The sequence below is a fragment of the Anopheles marshallii genome, chromosome 3 (genome assembly GCF_943734725.1).
Source record: "Anopheles marshallii chromosome 3, idAnoMarsDA_429_01, whole genome shotgun sequence".
Lineage (NCBI taxonomy): Eukaryota > Metazoa > Arthropoda > Insecta > Diptera > Culicidae > Anopheles > Anopheles marshallii.
This window is the reverse complement of record NC_071327.1, coordinates 13,053,444-13,072,329: the sequence shown is the minus strand read 5'-3', so window position 1 is coordinate 13,072,329 and position 18,886 is coordinate 13,053,444. Positions and strand designations below refer to the sequence as shown.

The window sequence follows — 18,886 nt, the reverse complement described above, 5'->3', positions numbered from 1 at the left end:
TCAACATGTTTTTGAGCAATTGCCACAAACATCCCGAATCCGTCACCCGCTGACAACATTTCGGTTAGCTCGGGTGGAATGAAAGAATGTTCTCAGAGAATACTCCCTGACAGGAGCATTCTTCGCACATCCCAAACCCTTCCCTTCCCCGACTCTATTCCTTCATCTCCCCAAGCATTTAAAAAGGAAAACATGCGCGCCAAACTGTAACCGGAAGTTTGCTGTTTTATCTCTACCAAGGCTCGTTTCTGTTTACGCCGCTTTGTCAAAAGATCAAACACGGACACAAAAATTGTCCAAGCAGCAAAACAGGATAAAAAAAAGGGAGCCAAAGGGAGCACAATATATGAGTAGAACCATAATCACGGTAATCCCCGGAGGAAGCAGCGTCAGGCAGCTACGTAGCAGGGGGGGGAGGAACGTAGAAGGAACGGCACGTGAAAATCCCCATCTTTCCATCCGGACGTTTTAGCTTCTGAACGCAACAACAACAAAGAAGGGTATGTTAAACCTTGTCAGGGTACAGAAGTGTAATGGTAGAACTGTGGAGACATGTGTCGTAGCCCAATAAGTGTACTGTCAAGATTCATTTTCCCAGCTCGTGTACACGTTAAGGATCTAGGTTAATTAATAATTTATACATCCTTATATTCGTACATTTGTTACACTTAACACTTAAGGGTTAATCTTCCCCCTGGTTCCTTATGGTACCAGGTGATGCACCACGATTCATGAACGTGCCGCGCCGCATAGACCTGTAGCTTAATGGTACCGAAGTAATGGAACGAACGCAGCGAACCGGCAGCATCACCGACACTTTGGCAATCGATGTTACCGGGGCAGGGCTGTGGTAGATGCTGCTAATATTCTCCATTACACAAGGACCTGGAGTACTGCCTGCTGACGCACTAGGTTACGCGACGGTACTATTATTATGCACGAAGAACGACCGACGTGGACGGGGTAGTTTGGAATCGTTCGAAGCAACACGTGACCAAGCGCTACCGAGAACACTTCTATCTTTGAACTCGGACGTAACATTTTGCACGTGGATTTGTATCGTTCGAGAATCACAGGGGAACACACACGTTGCAAATATATGTTGGTGTTTTTGTTTGTTGCAAAACCCTCCATTGAAGTTACCAAAAATGCATGAGACACTTCGTTCCAAAGTTGTAAATCGCAAAGCAAACGAGGACTCACAATTTAAAGAGCGATTGTCTAGAGAGCAAGTTTCCAAAGTCACAAGCGACTCTTCCTAGTGTTGGCTGAAGCTGATTCTGAGTCATGAAACTGAATAAATTTGAATCTCTATTCTTAAGAATCATGAAAGTTCCTCAAAGACTCACGAATCCTCAGATGAATCTTCAAACATTCGTGAATCTCTCCGGGAACATGTGTTTAGGATGTATTACATTCCGTTCTATAACTAAAAGACACAAGATTTTTTTGAAGAGAAAAGACACAAGAAGACACAAGGTAAAACAAAGATGATTTGCAAAGTTTTACACAATAAAAAATACGTTTATCTATGGGGTCTAGGCAGGCCTCAGACGATGCTTCATTTACATATTGTTGGTTACCAGAAAATAATTATACTTAATTATTTTTGTATAAAATTCTGTTCTAATTCATTTTTCCAGAGAGATTCGTTAATCTATGAAGATTCATGATTCTTTTAATATTCGATTCCTGATTTGATTCACTGCTCACTAAAGATTCAAATGAGCGACTCTTATCAAAAGATTAATTAACCACAAAACTAGTTCTTCCGGTTTCGACCTGGCTTGAAGTGACCCCTTTTCAGGCCTTAAGATTTATTTACCCGTTTTCTTTCTCCCTGGGGGTGGCCCGGTGGCATTATGGTAGCGGCGCCTGTCTTCACACGAACGGATCGGACCAAAATCCCATCCTGACTATCCAGCTACGGGTAAATACAGTCACAGAAAGTCAGAAATGGCAAGCCTCTAGACCTCTTGAGCTTGTTGTGCCGATAAAGAAAAAGAATAAAGGAGATCTTCTCAGAGATGCCCGTCTCCATTCTAGCATAAACGATGCAACATTCTAGTAAATGAAACCACATTACAAATTTAAATGATTACGAAGAATTATAAAGCGAATGCTTTAACTTAACATATCGATTCCCTATGGAGGATACCACAGGATGAATCATTAATGTCCAATTCAATGTAACGTTTTAATTTGTATTTTCTCCCACGATAGCTGCAAGCACCATCCGTCGTCTTCGGGTATAATTATATGGAAAATGAATTCCATTTAAAAAAAACTCATTTTCTAGGAATTTTCAGTAATGATCCGCACACAATATCCCGTCCCGAAGGGAGAAAGAAAAGTGTATGAACCAAAAAAAAAAAGAACCATTCATCTGTTTTTGGGATGTTTTTTTGTTATTTTTCAAGCAAGGTTGGATTTTTTTGCGCTATGATAAAAATCGCGCTATCAGAAGAAAAAAGCCATTTTTTTGCTCGCTCCAAGGAATTAATACCCGCCTGGGTAGTGGTGTAATTAATGACGTTTAGAGAACGATTTGTATTCACCCAGTAATGTGGCAACTAATGACGGCGGCGTTGGTCGTTGCTTCTCGCTGCCATTTGCGTATGGCGATCCCAACCCTGCCGGGTATTCCTATTACACCGGAAACCTCAGAATTGCAATGATGCGCGTCACGTTAAACAGAATGCTGAACGCTGACAGACACATCCTCCACCCGGCTCGATGTCCACTAGGTAAAAAGGGCATGGCATCGTTATCAAGACGCATGTTGCGATGATTACAGAAAAAAAAAAAAAATACCCGGGTCCGACCTCTCCGGGTCGATGCGCTGATCCTCGCAGACGCGGCGGCGTGGTCGGAATGTGGACGAGAAGTAGTGCCGCTGGGCTGTGTGAACTCCCCCGAACAAATTCACGCCAGGACTGAGGCTTCACCGCTCATTTACGGTGAAGGATATAAGGAGCCAACACCTACGTAGAGCGAGGCGGTGATACCGAAGATGGGTGGAATATTGATTACTGTTGCGCTACTTGCCGGAGCCCAAGCCTTAATACCCCCACAGCTTGCCGTCGTGCGTCTTAATAGGCGTAATGGGCGAATTCTATTTGCATCCTTCGGGAAAGTGGGGTGTAACGTGGACGGTAAGCTAGTTATTTTTATCCGGAAGCTACTTATCCTTATCCTATTTCTGTGGCTGCTTTCTTTAAACAGCTGTAGGAGAATGTTGCTGGTTAGTTTGATCCTATTTCGGGTGACGTCTTTCCAGCTTGAAATATTGCCCTAGTCACCCTCGGTAACAATCTACAAACACAAATCAATCTAATAAGAGAATGGAGATGACAATAGACCGAAAAACTTTTACAAGCAAAGAGCCTAAGATTAATATAAGAGAATCTTAAGCTTATCGTCCTATTGGTGAAAAATTTAAAGCAGACAGCAGAGTAAACAAGTTATGAACTTTTGGATTGTTTGGATGTTACCAAGCCTGAAATACCTCCGATATGGTGTTTCAAGCTTGTCATGGGATGGATCATTATCGACGAAAAGCCTTAATCAAAGTGCCAAAGAGCGGTATGTCGTACTTTACCGACCACTGCAATGGACTATGAACAAAATCGAACCTACACGAACGCACAAAGGAACCCTAGAAATTGGTGGTAAAAGCTGGTAAAAAATCAAAAATACTTACACAACCATTCCATAGGCTCCTTCGCCGATGTAGGTCAAACCGACATATCGCGGTCCAACCTCAAAAAGCTGACCGCGGATAACTTCTGCGTTTGGATTCGTATTGACCACACCGTTGTTGTTTGCGGCCGATGCTGATGTGCTACCGGCTGCTGGTCCGGCAGCACTAGCTGCTGCTGCTGCTGCTGCCGCGGCTGCTCCACTGCTTGCCTCCTCAGCCATTGTGCACTAGTGATTGCTCTGTCTTCGGCACCGAAAAACCGGCCTCAAAATTCAATTCTTCAACCAGTTGCACCGATTGCTAGGATGTCTGTCGTCCCCTTACTCTTCGCTTTCCCTGTTGCACTGTGTGGCTACTTTGATGAAAGGGTACTGCAAAAGTTGCCCTCTTATCTGCATGTAAACAACGGGGACCGCGCTGGTTCAATCACATCAACGGAACATGCAACACGGGCACAGGAAGCAGAAGATGCAGCGGGAATAACGACTAGACAGAAAAGCTCCACAACAAACCGGATTCACCCCACTCGCGCGTTTGCAGTTGCTTTATCCCGCACTGTACACTCGCACACAAACACACACCCACACACGCTGTTGGGGATAGACGCACAAATAAACACCACAATACCCCCCAAGACGCACGTCAGAACAACACTACGTTAACTCTGTGTAGAAGAAACAAAAAAGGGCAATAATCAATTTTTGATTCACTTTTGGTTTATTACCGGTGGATCTTCTGCGCTATTGGTTCACCAGGACTTGCTTTTGCAAGGGTTTTTGAGTTTTTTTTTATGTCTCCAAACAAGAAACAACAAAAAAACACACACACACTACTGACAGCCGCTGTCAAAGAAATTCTCCACAATGACGCGCGGTCTTCTTTTTTCGCACTTGATCAGCAATTGCGCCCGTTCCGTGGTTCGAATGGCGTGGTGTGACGGGATGGGCCGGGAGAACAATTTGCATATGCATGAAAACTATTAACATCGCTGCAGGGCACGAAATGAAACTGGGACACGGTGGATATTTGACAAGGAATTGTCTCCCAAACAAACAGCTGGCATCAACCACACACGATTTGATTGCCTTTTTGCATATTTGTCCAAGCTACACAACCAAGAACCATGGCACATTTCGCGTCCCCGACGCACTGTACACGCTTCACTTACACGTTCGATAGAGATTTGGGACGATTTTATTTAATCGACCATTCATTACGGTAATAATAAACTCGGCCGTGTGCAGGTGTTACATGAGAGAAAACAACAATGAATGGAAAAGAAAACAAAAACGCCCTTCTTTGACAGCAGCCGCAGACGCAACAACTCGCACGAACATCAAACCAAGCCTCCGGGATGGAAGGCAGGGCAGAGATCACAACCGAAACACCACACAGCACCGGAATGGAAGCCGAGCCTCCGCAAAACCATGAGAGATGATTAGTTTAACAGACACGCTTCGAATAACCGAGGACGTTTACTGCACACCACGTTACGCCCGGAATCGGAGTGATTCTGATGCTGCATTTAGCGTTGTTTGGTAACAGGCGCACTGGACTGTTCTTTTCCGTAAGGATTGATTACGGAATCCATCGATCAACGGACCACACAAGCTGCTGAGTTCAGCTTCACGACCTTTTCTGTCAGGATTTCAGGACCACCGCCCCCATCGGGGACAACTTACTCTATCCAACCGCACGCACGGTGAATCACACCAGAACTTCTGGAGGTGGCTGTTTACGAATAATTTGCACTTTTCCACATTCCTTCGAATGCCTTTGCTCGGTATGCTTGCCGATGCCACTGGGAGGCCACAGGACATTCGATCTATTCGGGCCACGAAAAACGACTACGAGCCGAGGAAGAACCGGAGCGCATTTGCCTGCGTTGTGAACCAGCAGCAGCAGGACGAAAGCACCAAGCGCAGCTCCAGCACGGATGCTGACAGTTGGTGCAGCTGTCAGGTTTGATAGAACCGTTGAACGCATACAGATTTACGTTGGATTGCTTGTAAATTGTTGCTTTTACTGTTTTTTTTTTTCAAACAAATGCAACTTTTCGATGTTAAGTAATGGAACCTATTATGTTCCCGATATATTGTACACATTATTGGAACTTGAACATGGCAAACTTCCGCTAGGCAACAGAAAAGGATATTTTTTAAGGATGAAATTTATGTACCGTGTTTTTGAACCGTAAAAGAGATTGGCGAACAGAATTTAGCATTTATGGATCCTTCTCACAAATTGAAAACTTTTCGCAGTAATAAAAACAAAGATAAATCACATTTGAGTATTGTCATCCACGCGATCAGTAAAACGCTAAAATAACCATTTCTTGCTTGCTGAAACGTCAAATTGACATACCGGCTGGAAATCAGGAAAAAGAAGAAACCTCAAAGCTGTGCGGTAAACAACATCGTCCGGTGTGATATCAATCGTGTGGCGGAAATCTGTATAAAACGATACATTTATTCGAATTTGGTTCGTTTATTTAGTGAAACACTCGTTGTAACTCTACAGTCAATCATGAACGCACCACCCACCTTCGAATCTTTCCTTCTATACGAAGGAGAGAAAAAGTAAGTTGCCCTTGCATGGTTCGACCGGCTAGAATACGGCCTCCTGTGGCGTCCTGTGCCGACAACTGCTTAACAAAATCATTTTCCCACAGGATCATCAAAGAATTGGACATGAAAGTACCGAACGCAGCTATATTTACCGTAAACAAGGAAGATCACACACTGGGAAACATGATTCGCAAGTGAGTAACACGCCGTCTCGAAGCCATTGTGCGAAGGAGCATCATCATGCTTGATTCACATATGCGCCTTTTTTCGTTTCCGCTTTTCTGGCCAAAACCCTGCCCCACCCCTATTAGCCAGCTGCTGAAGGATCCGAATGTTTTGTTCGCTGGCTACAAACTTCCCCATCCTCTCGAGCATAAGTTCGTACTGCGCATACAAACGACGTCGGAATATTCCCCTCACGAAGCGTTCATGAACGCCATTACCGATCTGCTGTCCGAGCTGTCCCTGTTCGAGGAGCGGTTCCGTGAGGCGATGAAGGAAAAGAAGGAGGGTGGCGATTAGGAGGATATGCTTTCGGAATCGGTCCAACACGTCAGACACTGGTGGATGGCACGTCGGTTTTGGAAGTCATCTGATAGGATCAACGGTGTGCGAAGGCGATTTTAGTGCTTAAGAATGGTGACCTATATTGTTTCAGTATAAATATTGAGTTATTCTATCTAACATATTGATTTTTTGTTGATGTGTTTTAAATCATCATCCGAACGCGAAGAATTTATAAAATTAAAAACCGAACAACATAAGTTCGTTGCACGAAATCTTTTCCTACTTACGGGGTCTGGTTAAGGCGACGGAAAGCATTCTAACAATAAAACTGCGGCTACTGTTAAATAAATTACTGTTCCCTCATTTCCTAACAACATATTAGGGTCTCTTGCGTGAAATTGCTTCCAAAAAACTATCCAGGAAAAGTGTCTAGGCTAATAAAACAGGGAAGAAATCAGCTTTGACCACGGTAGATGAATTACGAGGAACTGTTGCTCTTTAATACGTCTCATCATCGGGACACTCGCCTATTTCATGTCCAAACACTGCAAAGAAAATAAATAAAAAATACGTATGTAAAACATTTCAAATGGATTCAATCCTTGCGTGTAGTTCATTTGTACGGCATTAACAAAACGCTAATGTGACCAATGCTAATAACCAAATCTTGTACTGTACATCATCGTGGATGAATTGCCATACACAAACGATCTCTTCTTTTTGCAAGCATATCGTAAAATGTTCCGCTCGAATGCGTTTAACAGAATACATGACCTAGCTTAGTATGAGAACATTGAGCCACGACAAACGTGTGCCCACAACCAGCTTCAGAGCACCAGCAACCGCGAAAGACAATGTGAGATGCTTGTTAATTACGTTTCGAAAGATGTACTCTCTTAATCCGTCTGAATTTACGACCCGTATTGTTATGGTACTGGTGAACATCTGCTTCTAATACCATTGCTAGCAGGAAGGTACGATATAAACAGCAATTCATTTTCTTTTTTCCCCAACTCCCCGAAGTATAGTAAAGCGTCTTCAGCTCACACAAAACCACATTAAGGTGAATTTTTTATTACGACAAAGAAATTGCTTCAGGCTTACTAGTTAGTCTTGGCTTATCATTTCCGAGACTAAGCGCTAGTTTTTGTTAAAAAAGGTAACACATGCATCAGTAAGCTAACGGCAGCAATTGGTAAGCTCTCGAAAGTGTCCTAATTTGAAGCTTTTTGTTGTGTGTATTTTTCTGTCCGTTATTTGAAATTCTTTAAATTATTTTAGTGCTCCAAAAAGATCAGACGGTAGGATCAGGAGTGCCTCATAGCCTGAATGTACAAATGAAGAAAAAACCAAAATTAATCCCCGATAAGCTGATAATATTCTACTAAGTTTCTTCACAAAATAAAGTATAATTTACACAATTAAGGGAATATCGAATGCTAGTCTTTTTAATACTAGTTTCCCTTCATCATCCACTATCAACTACTAGGTCTAATAAAAAAGATACTTTGGTCGGAGTCAATAAAGATCTTCATCTTTCGCTTACCTTCACAACTTTCACAGTATTTCCTTGGCGGTGGCACCTTCCGCTCTTTACCGTCCGAAGGATGCTTTAGCGATTCCGGTGGACTATCAGAACATTGCTTCGGACAGTCTTCGGTTTCGTGCAGATCGAACTCATCGCAGATGTCACAGAATACACGCGGTGCAGGTTTGCGCTTCTGGATCTCGAAGCTCATGTTGTGACTTCAATGATTCAATTCAAAACGAGAATAAAGAAAACAACACATACATGTTTTAGTATTTGATTTTTTCATTATAAGTGCACTACCCTTCACGATTTATGTCTTGTCGCCTGATAGTATGCAATCATTTATTTGATGTTAACCCACAGAGTCTTGGAGAATTATTTTAATGACCTAATGACACGGATATGACCTAATGACACGGAAGGAAGTATTCCAAATGAGTACTTAAAATGCGTTCCATAGAATTAAATTGCATACTACCAGGTGTATCCACACAATACACTGCCCAGTGGATTCACAGCTAGAAGAGTAATGTACTTATATCGACCACTAAACATAACCCTTCGGATATCTTACCTTTCCGCGCTGGTTGATTCGAGCGCCTGTATCCTCAGCGTTAGCTTTTCATTTTTACGCTGCATGTCGACAATGATCGAGTTGAGAAAATCGATCTGCGCACCGGAATCATCTTCCTTCGTTTCACTGACGATTCTGATCGGCACACCGATGTCTGCTGCCGACGCAGCAGCATTAGCTGCCTTCGCAAGTTTCGTTAGCTCACTCTCCTTCACAACCAGCTGCGAACGAAGATGTTCGTTTTCCCTCTCGAGCCGACGGTTTGCAAGCTGTAGCTCGGTTTCACGCAGTTCCAGCTCCTTCTTTGCACACTCGAGCTCCTGCTGCCGTTTTTCGGCCACTCGCTTGCTGCTAACGGTTTGTGCCGTTTCGGACACTTGCGTTTCCACCTTCTGCATCAGTTCCGCGAGACGTTGCTGCAGTTCTTGGATCTCTTGTTTTTTGGCACTTTCCATTTCCAGCAGCTTCTGTGAGAGTTCATGGGTACGGTGCGAATATTCTGTTTCGGATGATTTCTTCCGGTTGAGCAGCTCATCAAACTGGGTGGTTTGTGCTGTCAGCTTCGTCTCCAGTTCGCTGACACGCCGCTGTTGCTCCTTCAAACGGTCTTCTTGCTCCTTTTGGGTGGAGCGAGATTTTTCCAGTGCTACCTTTAGCTCAGCTACCTCCCCAGAAGCGCGCTTGTCGTGTTCCGTGCTTTCGGCGAGACTTTTCTGTACTGTGTCATACTGTTGCTGCAAGTCCTTCAGCTGGATTTCCTTATTAGCCATAGACTCACTGAGCTGTTTAAATTCGTCGTCTTTTTCCACCATTTTGGCATCCTTCAGCAGTGTTTGCTTTTTCAGCTCTTCTAGTGTGCCCGAGAGCTCAAGCACCGTGGCATCCTTTGCTGATACCGTCTGTACTAGCGATTGGAGTTGGCCCTCCAAATCCGCCTTCGTTTGTAAAAGTGGATTTAATTCATCAACCAGAGCTTGCAGTGCTACTAGCGCTGAAGATTTGTCTTCCAGTTGCTGTTTCAATGATTGTATCTCAGTTTCTGTTGCTCCCTTTGCAGTGGATGCTGTATCAAGCTGTTTTAATAGCTCTTCGTTTTTACTTGCAACCCCATCGAACCTTTCCTTATGCTCTAGAGCTGCCCGTTGCATTTGATCTTGCAGTGAGGCTAATTCCTTCTTGAGCGTCTCCTCCCGACTTACAAGATCGACCTGTTCCTCTTCCATCTCGCTGTAAGAACTATTCAAATCTTGTAGACGTTTTTGTATTTGCTGGCACGATTCCTCCGACTGTTCATTTGCCTTCTTCAGCGATTCAATCTGACCGTAGCAATCCTGTAGCTGTTGCAACATTTCCGCGTGAGCTTTACCATTTTCTTGAAGCTTTTCGATCATTTCGTTCACCTCCACCGTTCGCTTCTGTAGCAGACTGCGTTTTTCGCCCAGTTCCTGCTCCAACTCAACGATACGCTGAGCTTTCTGATCGATTTTGATGGAAAGGTCTTGACTTCCTTGCTCCATCGACTTCTGAACATCATCGAGCCGTTGTCTTAAGTTGCTCGTTTCATCTTGGCTTTGCTGCAGTTGCTTTTGCAGTGTCGTTTCCCGCTCCGTAACTTCGCGAACAGCGAATTCCTTGAGTTCTTGCTCCTTTTTGGTCTCCACAAGAGCATTCTCCAGTTGACTCTTGAGTTCTACGACAGTGTTCTCCAAAGATTTCCTCACAATTGCCAGCTCTTCACACAGTGAACCATTCCTTGCTGCTTCCTCAGAAAGTTCTCCTGCCATTCGATGTCGTTCCTGTTCGAAGTTTGTCTTCAAATCTGCAATCGTGCGCACCAAATTTTCCTGCTCCTGTTCAGCGTTCTCTTTGATCTTGCGCAGCTCCATGTTGAGCTCGTTCTCCTGGATTACCTTCTGGTCGGTGATTTGCTGCATCTCTTGCCGGGCACGTTCAACCTGATCCTGGAGTGTTGCATTTATTTGAGCATTTTCATCCGCCCGGCGTTCCGTTTCGATTTTAAGCGTGTCGTAACTGTCACGCAACTCATCCAGTGCACGCTGTTTCGCCTTTAGTTCGTCGTTTAGCTTTGCAAGCTCCGAGTTCGAATCCAGCGTGCTGGAGCGTTGCGTATCCAGCTCTTTCTCTAAGTCCAGCTTCTGCTGGTGCACCTGTGCGGACTTTTGCTCCAGTGCTTCCATCTTCCGTCGCAAATCGGCATGCTCAATTTCGAGCTTACCGTATTGCTCTTGAGCTTCGGACAATTTCTTTCCACCTGCCTCTTCGCGGACATTGCTTTCGGAAAGTGCCGTGTTTAGCTTTGCTATCTGTTCACCCTTCGAGGACATATCTGCCTGAAGTGAAGCGAGCTGCTGCTCTAGCTTTTGTGCTTCCGTTGTTTTGGCAACAATCGTTTCTTCCGCTTGTCTTACCTTGTCTAACTTTTCATTGATCTGCTTCTGAGCTGCCAGCAGTTGTTTCTGAAGTTCTTCGCCAGCCTGGGAAACTCGTGATAGTTCACCATCCTTTTCGGATAGTTGCTCTTGAGCCGTCGATTTATTTGTCTCCAGTTCTTTCAGCAATGACTGTTCGCGAATTCGCAAATCGTCCTCCAGCTGCTTTACCTTCGCCATCATGTTCTGTTTGCTTTCTTCTAGACTTTTTTCCAAATCTGTCTTTTCCTGCAAGATGTTTGCCAGCGTTCCATCCTTGTCTGCAAAACTGGCCTTTATGGCCGTAAGCTCCTTCAGCAGATTGGCTTTGGACACGTTCAGCTCCTTCAGCTCGTTTTGTAACGCTCCTACTAATACCTCACTTTCCTCCAGCTGTTTGTCTTTGGCAAGATTTTCTTGTTCAGCTGTCTGCAATTGCTTTCTTATCTCTACCATCGCGTTCCGCTCAGTGTCGACGTGCGCGTGAAGCTCCGCTATCAACACATCATGCTCGGACTGGGACTGTTGGTATTTCTGCTGTAGAGTAGTAAGGTCTTGCTGCAGCTTCACCTTATCCGCTTCCATCTGGTTCAACAGATTGGCTTGTTTGGATAGTTCCTCCTGCTTGGCATTGAGCTGGGCTGCACTACTTTCGCCATCGGTTGCGAGAGACTGCAAATCTTGCTGCAGTTTCAGCACCATCGATTCTTTCTCCTGACGTAACACGACTTCCGCCTGCAATGCAGCCTCACTTGATGATAGTTTCGATGCCATTTCCTGTACCGTTTTTTCCTTTTCATTTCGGTCTTGTTCAAGGACCTTGATTGTCTTCTTTGTACTGACCAGTTCTTGATCTAACTGCGATTTTGAAGCGCTTGCTTCAGCAATTCTGGCCTCTAGTTCTACCACCTTCTCGGACAACTTACTGCCGGAGGTGTCTCGTTCCTGCAACTTTACTTTAAGGTCACTTTCCATTTCCATCATCTTAAGATCTCGCTGACGCACGTCTGCGCGCAGAACTTCGATGGTTTGTTCCAGCATTTGTGCCGCCTTTTCTCGTTCCGCAAGTATATCCTTCTTGGACCGTAGCTCGTCCTGTATCGCTGCCAAACGCTCTTCCTGTTCGCTTTCGGCATTTTTCAGCGCAAGGTACTGTTGCTCTAGCTCAGCGTCTTTCACCGTCAGCTGATCGCTTTGTTCTTCCACCCGATGCTCGAGATAGTTGATCTGCTCCTTCAGACACTCCTCACTGATCGTGAGCGCTGACAGCTTACTGTCGGCGGCACGCTCCGCGTCCGCGACCTTCTCGTGCAGGTTCTGTATCTCGTTTTCAAGCGATCGCTTTAGCTCCTCGGTTAGATTCAACTTTTGATCTTTGGCCAAAATTTCTGCTTTCAATTTATCGATTTCGGCATTCAACTCGGCTTTAACAGCTACATGAAGACACAGTCATAAATAAACTTGCAACAAGGATTAGACTGATTAGCACACTTACCAACGAAGTCTTCTGATGGAGCTGCTACTTGTGGCACTTCGTTACTCTTTGCTACAGGTCCACCGGCAAGCTGTGCTTCCAAATCGGCTATTTTTTCTTTGAATACTTGCGTTTGAGCCTGTAACCATGGAACCATATCGAATGAGTAAAGCATAATATAAATTATGATAAAAGAACTAACATACTGTGAAGCAAATAGTACTGTTGAAATATTAGTTTATGGTTACCAATGTACTGAATAAAGAAATATTAAAACATAAATAATAATATACTTAAAACATAATGTATAACGCATCATGCATCATGCGGTTGTAGTAATACATCCTCTAGAGCAAACATTATTAACAAATAGATACCAAAAAAATTAAGTACAACAATCGATTTGTTATACGCAACTGCTTTTCATTTTGGAATAAAAAAAGGAATAGATGAGCAAATAGAACTCCCCAGGACGGTACACCACTTTCATTTCATGTCAAAATATAAAGCGCCTACATGTATGCAATGCAATGTTATAATTTGACGCTATCGGGTAACTCGAAAGCAGTTTTTGGGCTTTTGGGATCGCTTATTAAACAACAATCGTTTTAGCATTGATTTTTTAACAACGGGGGCCTAACAACAATAGTGATTGCATACATTTAGGGGTCTGGTCAATGACAATGCGCAATTGACACGGGAAGTACATTACAATACATAAAATGTCTAAACAATTGTTTAACGAGACAATGGACAATATTTGAGCATGCACAGCAGACATTGAACAAACAAATATTGAATGCATGTGCCGCACTACATATTCGCATATAATAATAGACGCAGCTGAAACCAATTACTAAGCACCAATTGAAATTAAAGTCGATGGATTGAGAGCACACGTACTTCCCATTTCGTTTGTCACGGTAAGCAAATTGGAACTACCAACAAGGGACAAAATGCTTGAAGCTAATTCATGCAACACAAACTAGAATATTGACAAACGAAGTAAGAAAGGTTGCAAATTGAAGTTTTTTTTCGGAAAATAAAAAAAACCCATATTTCCACGCTTGCGCTCTCTCATCCACCCGTCGATACTCACATTGACAGAATTTTGAATTTTTCCCTGAAAATATTACACGCAACAGGTGAAATGGATTAGAAATAAATCTGATACAGCAGGAGCAAAGTGGAATTTTTGCACAAACTGAACGGTATGGTAAGGTACGGGGATGTATGGGATGCTGGAATCCTCGAACTTCTAAATTGACCTTACTTTATAGAGCAACCGACATACAAGCGTGAAGTTACCAACCGACTGCACAACACCTGCACAAGTGACTTGCGTTGGGCTAATCGTAATTTATGCTTCATTCCTTTCAAGCGCCGGATGTATCAAGTGTACATACACACAGCCACACGCTCGTACGTGTGACAAGTGTGTACGTGCCGGTAGCGTGTGGACTACATTCCACATCGGCGACTCAGGCTGGTAATCCTTTTTACACCTACACCCTTTTCCACTGTTGGAATAGATCCGTTTCAATACTTACGTTCAACTCTTCGCTGCAGAAGGTAGCTTCGTCCACGCTGAACTGCAGATCCTCATTGCGACGCTTCTCGTCGGACAGCGATTTTTCCAACAGGGCCACCTTTTCCTTTAGCTGCCGGTATCGCAAAAAGAAGGACAAAATATAGAGAGATAATCATGATAAAAGAAGTGATAAATTATAGGTAATATATTTTATGAAGTCAGAAATGACAGAACCAACAACAAACACAACACCAGCATCAAGGATTGGGAGTTTTTTAAACAGGGGAATACAATTGAAGAGTCGAAAATTACGAAACATAATTATATTACAGGCAATTGCATATATTTTTTACCTGTTATACCAAGATTTTCTGCAAGCAAACAGAGAAATATGTATTTTTAATATTATTGTACAAGTACTTCGTTCAATATCAGTATGTTTTTTTTTAATGTTTAAATAATCTTCACCAACACCATTACCTGAATAAACACTATTAAATGCTTCAATCTAGCTACTGTCCTTGGGCACAGACTATCGCTCCACACACGTTTATCTTTCCACGAACAATGGTTCGACTAATATGCCATTGATTGCATTATGCACAAATAAGTGAATATTCATATGACGGTACACATACCCGCACCGCACGATAACCGGAAGGTCCAGGGCTCCAAGAATGGCGATTCCCACCATTCTTCGCTGGATGGTGAGTGTCGGTGAACTTCTACTAGCGCCAGGTACCGTCCGAGGTATGTCCTCGACGCACAAAGGTGATCCACTCGAGGCACAGCGGCATGCAATGCCAATTTCCACAAACCACTATCCGGAAGCTGTCTGCATGTAAAGCTCGGAATATGCAAGCTTCTGGCAACTTTCCCGGGAGAGCAAGCGGAAGTGAAGTTGTTCTTCTCGCCAATGGTGCACAACTCAAATGGTCACACAAATGGCATACGTATTTGCATACGTGCGTACGTTGCACAATGTTCGAATTGTCCCAATCAATGACATACTGGATTCGACCTTATTGGATCTTCTTCATTATGGAAGGAAGCAGAATTAGCAGCGCGTTGCAATGCAAACAAATATGGTTTGGGTTTCGGAATCGATGACGGATGACTCGTCATCCGGGTGCCTTAACTAACCGGGCAGACACAGGTGGGCTTAAAGCCATATTTGTCCAAATATGGAAGTGCACGCCCTCGGACAACAACATTCCGACCCTGGGACCGAGATCCAGCAACAAAGATTCTGTGGTTCTGCTCACTGGTGTCTGGTCTCCACGTGCGGGAATGCAATATCAATCGGGGATTCGAGAAATGGCATGAAAAAGTGCAACTGTGTGCAACGTCCGTGAACCAACACATGCTTTCCCTGCGTATAGCCTTCACCGGTATTGCCCCTCCGGGAATGTATAAATGTCCCCATTGTATAAACGATTCCCAGATCACCCCCTCCATAGCATGGCGCGGCCAGTCAGTCGGAAATAAAATGGAAAATCCCACAACGGACACCACAATTATATTGCGCGAACGCTCGAAACGAGCTCGCCACAGCGACCTTCCTAGAAACAATCGTTTACAGCGGAAAATAAAACGAAACTGGAAAACGTGACATCTCTATTGACGTATCTCGAAACAATTGGACAATCAGTTGTTCTTTTTTTTTACCCATAACAAATAAACATGGCTCGATAAACCATGTGAAGTTCATTTTGATGAGCTTTCTCCAATTCAGCAAATTTGATTCCGAATAGACAGAACTGCCAATTGATCCGGATGTTGACTCGCTTTGTTATGGCTAAACAATCTTTTATCCCGAAATGACATCCGATTGGGATGAAACATTTGCAACGGATATGATTTTTTATCATTTACGTTCATTTATTATCCGTTCCAATTGAAACATGTTCGGTCTTCGTTCACATCTTCGTTTTAGTTTCGTAAGCGTGAAAGGACTGAAAGTTATTCTACAAACTAGTAGTACCCTTACGAGTTGTAAATAAATATCCTCAGAATTGAATATGGAACTTCGAGAAACAGAACAACAGACATAAACGGAGAAAAAAGAGATATAATGATGTGAATTGTAGAGCCTCTCCAAAAGGGCTTCTTATCAAACTAATTCTCATAAAAAAAAAAACTCATCAAACCCTTCAGGATCTGGAGCGTGGGTCACGTCATGAGAATGAAAAAAGAATACGTGGGTCCGAAAAAAGAATACGTGTATATAAGATCGTTCTCATGGTTTTGTAATTCAGTGTTTGGTAGGATACACCGAAGTTTATGAATCTAGTCTCATCTAGACCATGGAATCACTACTCTCCAAAGGAGTTTCTGCAACAAGAAGTAGCCGATCGATCGTCCAAAGGTGTATTTATAAAGTTACAGAGATAAGTAGCTGCTAGTCCATGTTCTAACCGTGAACTTGAAGTTGTCCAATTTTGAATGAGAAAAATCCCATTTCGAAGGAAGGCGATCTACAAAATTTGAAGCCTATCCTAAGGCCATAGAAGGAGATTTCAAATCGGCTGATTGCGATACCAAATCAACGGATATCAGTCGATTCGGGCAATACAATCAATCGTTGTTGATCGCTGTACTTTAGAGAAACACAGTGGATTAGATTGAGAGAAAGGATGCTTCACTCTGTTCCGTCTGGATTTTAACCCAGACCGGACGAATTGAAGTAACGACTGTGAGCATACATTTGCATACATTAAACTACCAGTACCAAGAGTTCCAACAGTTACCTCACTGTCTAATTTAACTGAGCACATATAAGCAAACAATATTTAAGACCAATTAGAAAACTTTGAGCACATCTGTTTAAGAATCCTTTGCGTTCACCGCATCTAACACAAACGGCGTGGAAAAACGGAAACGCTCTCAATCGCTATGGAAAAAAAACAAATGCCATTTCTAGCGTATAACACTGCTCCGCTTTTCCGGTAGGTGAACATCATTGCTAACCTACATCTTATCGTGCGCATTATGTATATCCGGTTCACTTCCCGGAACGGACTGATGCCGGCACCATTACCGATCCTTAGAATCGATGCTAGCGCGACATCGGGCTGGCAGACGACATTCATACACTAAGCCACCACGAGGGGTGAAAAATGCACCAGGGACAATAAAGGAACGGGGAAACGGAAAAGGATTGCAATCACACGGGTAGTATATGTTTGCGGTACCGGGTTTATTTGCTCTCCGATTGCATGGCGTTATTCGACTGGGGTGGGATTTTAGTGGCAATAACCCGAGCTGACGGTATTCCCTTTTCCTGTTGGAGTAGGAAAAAAAATCAACCCCCCCTCCCGTTCGGCAGATATCTGGAACTCCGAGATAGATGGTTTGCCGAGTGAAGCCTTGTTGCGGTCAGCCGTGTACCAGTGGAGAAATGGGATGGAACGAGCAACATGGGCGGATGGACAATTCAGTCTTCCAAAACACTATAATCCAGCGTGAAGTTTCTTCAATCGTGGTTCGCCAACGTTGGAAGCCGTTGAGCCAACAACAAACAAAAAAGGCACGTTGGTATCGGGCACACACTCGGGACGCCACCATTGGATGGGTGAGTATCGTTAAACTGTACTCCACCAGCCATCAGCGACGGAAGCGCAAGGATCAACTATGCTTTAGGTCGGGCGAGATGTCGCATAAAAAATAACAAACCCGTTGCATCGATGCAATTATTTGTGCAAACTAAAGCAAAAGCAAAAATAAGCTAGAAAATTGCAAAACCAGCGATAGAATATTTCCGTTTTTCCATTTCCCTCCGGTACGGCTGCAGGCTCTACACAGGAGAGATTGCACAATGGCGTGGAAGGCGGTCGTGCAATGAAGCATTTAATCAAACTGTCACCGCTGATTAGCATATTCGCTTTTCATATCTGTTTCCAGCGAATTTCAAAAGGTTGGGGACTGTTAGCACGTGCTAGTATAGCCGGTAATTCACGACTCTGCAACACACTCGGTCTGGTTTACAGTTTCGACTGAATCATGTTCTCTATAGGTAAGAAACTGGGTGGAGTTTTTATAGAAATTTGAGATTTGAAAGGGATTTGGTGCCGGTCTTGTCGGAAGAAAGACTGGTGACGCTTCCACTGCCCTACACCAAAGTGTCCCAAAATCAGTCTGGAATTTAGAGTTATGTCAAGTTATTCAAGACAAACATTAGGATACTTGATTGCTTATAGAAACGAAATTAGACATAGAAAAAATTGCAACATTTTGGATGTCCGATAATGAGAGTCTCGGTAGTGTATTTGGTAACGGTGTCGGTCTTCACACAACAGGATCGGTCCAAAATCTCATCCGGACCCCACTCCCACAGAGCTGAGCTACAGGTAAATAAGGTCAAAGAAAGTCAGAAATGGCTGGCCCCTTGGTCTTTGTTCTGCCGGTAAAGAAGGAGAAGTATACAAAACAATTTCAACTACCAAGCATTTTAAGCATTTTTCATTGATGGTCATTTTACTAACAATTTTGAAGGTCCCAATTATGTTTTAATACGTTTTGTAGTTCATATTTCAGAAAAGATAAATAAAAGTCATTCATCAACTATGGT

The 18,886-nt window shown here is 43.5% G+C and overlaps 3 protein-coding genes across 3 annotated transcripts in view; 1 reads left to right on the top strand and 2 right to left on the bottom strand.

Moving 5' to 3' along the window:
- LOC128714049 (mitogen-activated protein kinase ERK-A) overlaps positions 1-3,924 on the bottom strand; it is a 46,111-nt gene extending 42,187 nt beyond the window's left edge. Inside the window, exon 1 of the mRNA XM_053808926.1 lies at positions 3,704-3,924. Within this exon, the coding sequence (XP_053664901.1) occupies positions 3,704-3,924 (221 nt within the window). The remainder of the gene's footprint in view (positions 1-3,703) is intronic.
- Positions 3,925-6,229: 2,305 nt separating this feature from the next.
- On the top strand, positions 6,230-6,805 carry LOC128711600 (DNA-directed RNA polymerase II subunit RPB11). The gene is made up of 3 exons (XM_053806482.1): positions 6,230-6,282; positions 6,375-6,464; positions 6,582-6,805. Exons 1-3 carry the CDS (start codon positions 6,230-6,232, stop codon positions 6,790-6,792), a joined length of 354 nt encoding a protein of 117 aa, XP_053662457.1. The 3' UTR covers positions 6,793-6,805.
- Positions 6,806-7,275: 470 nt separating this feature from the next.
- Positions 7,276-18,886, bottom strand: part of LOC128713823 (restin homolog) — a 58,903-nt gene continuing 47,292 nt past the window's right edge. The window contains exons 10-15 of the mRNA XM_053808692.1: positions 14,336-14,446; positions 13,885-13,908; positions 12,807-12,924; positions 8,883-12,744; positions 8,324-8,523; positions 7,276-7,322 (exon numbers count right to left, since the gene is read on the bottom strand). Coding sequence (XP_053664667.1) covers positions 7,276-7,322; positions 8,324-8,523; positions 8,883-12,744; positions 12,807-12,924; positions 13,885-13,908; positions 14,336-14,446 — 4,362 coding nt within the window. The remainder of the gene's footprint in view (positions 7,323-8,323; positions 8,524-8,882; positions 12,745-12,806; positions 12,925-13,884; positions 13,909-14,335; positions 14,447-18,886) is intronic.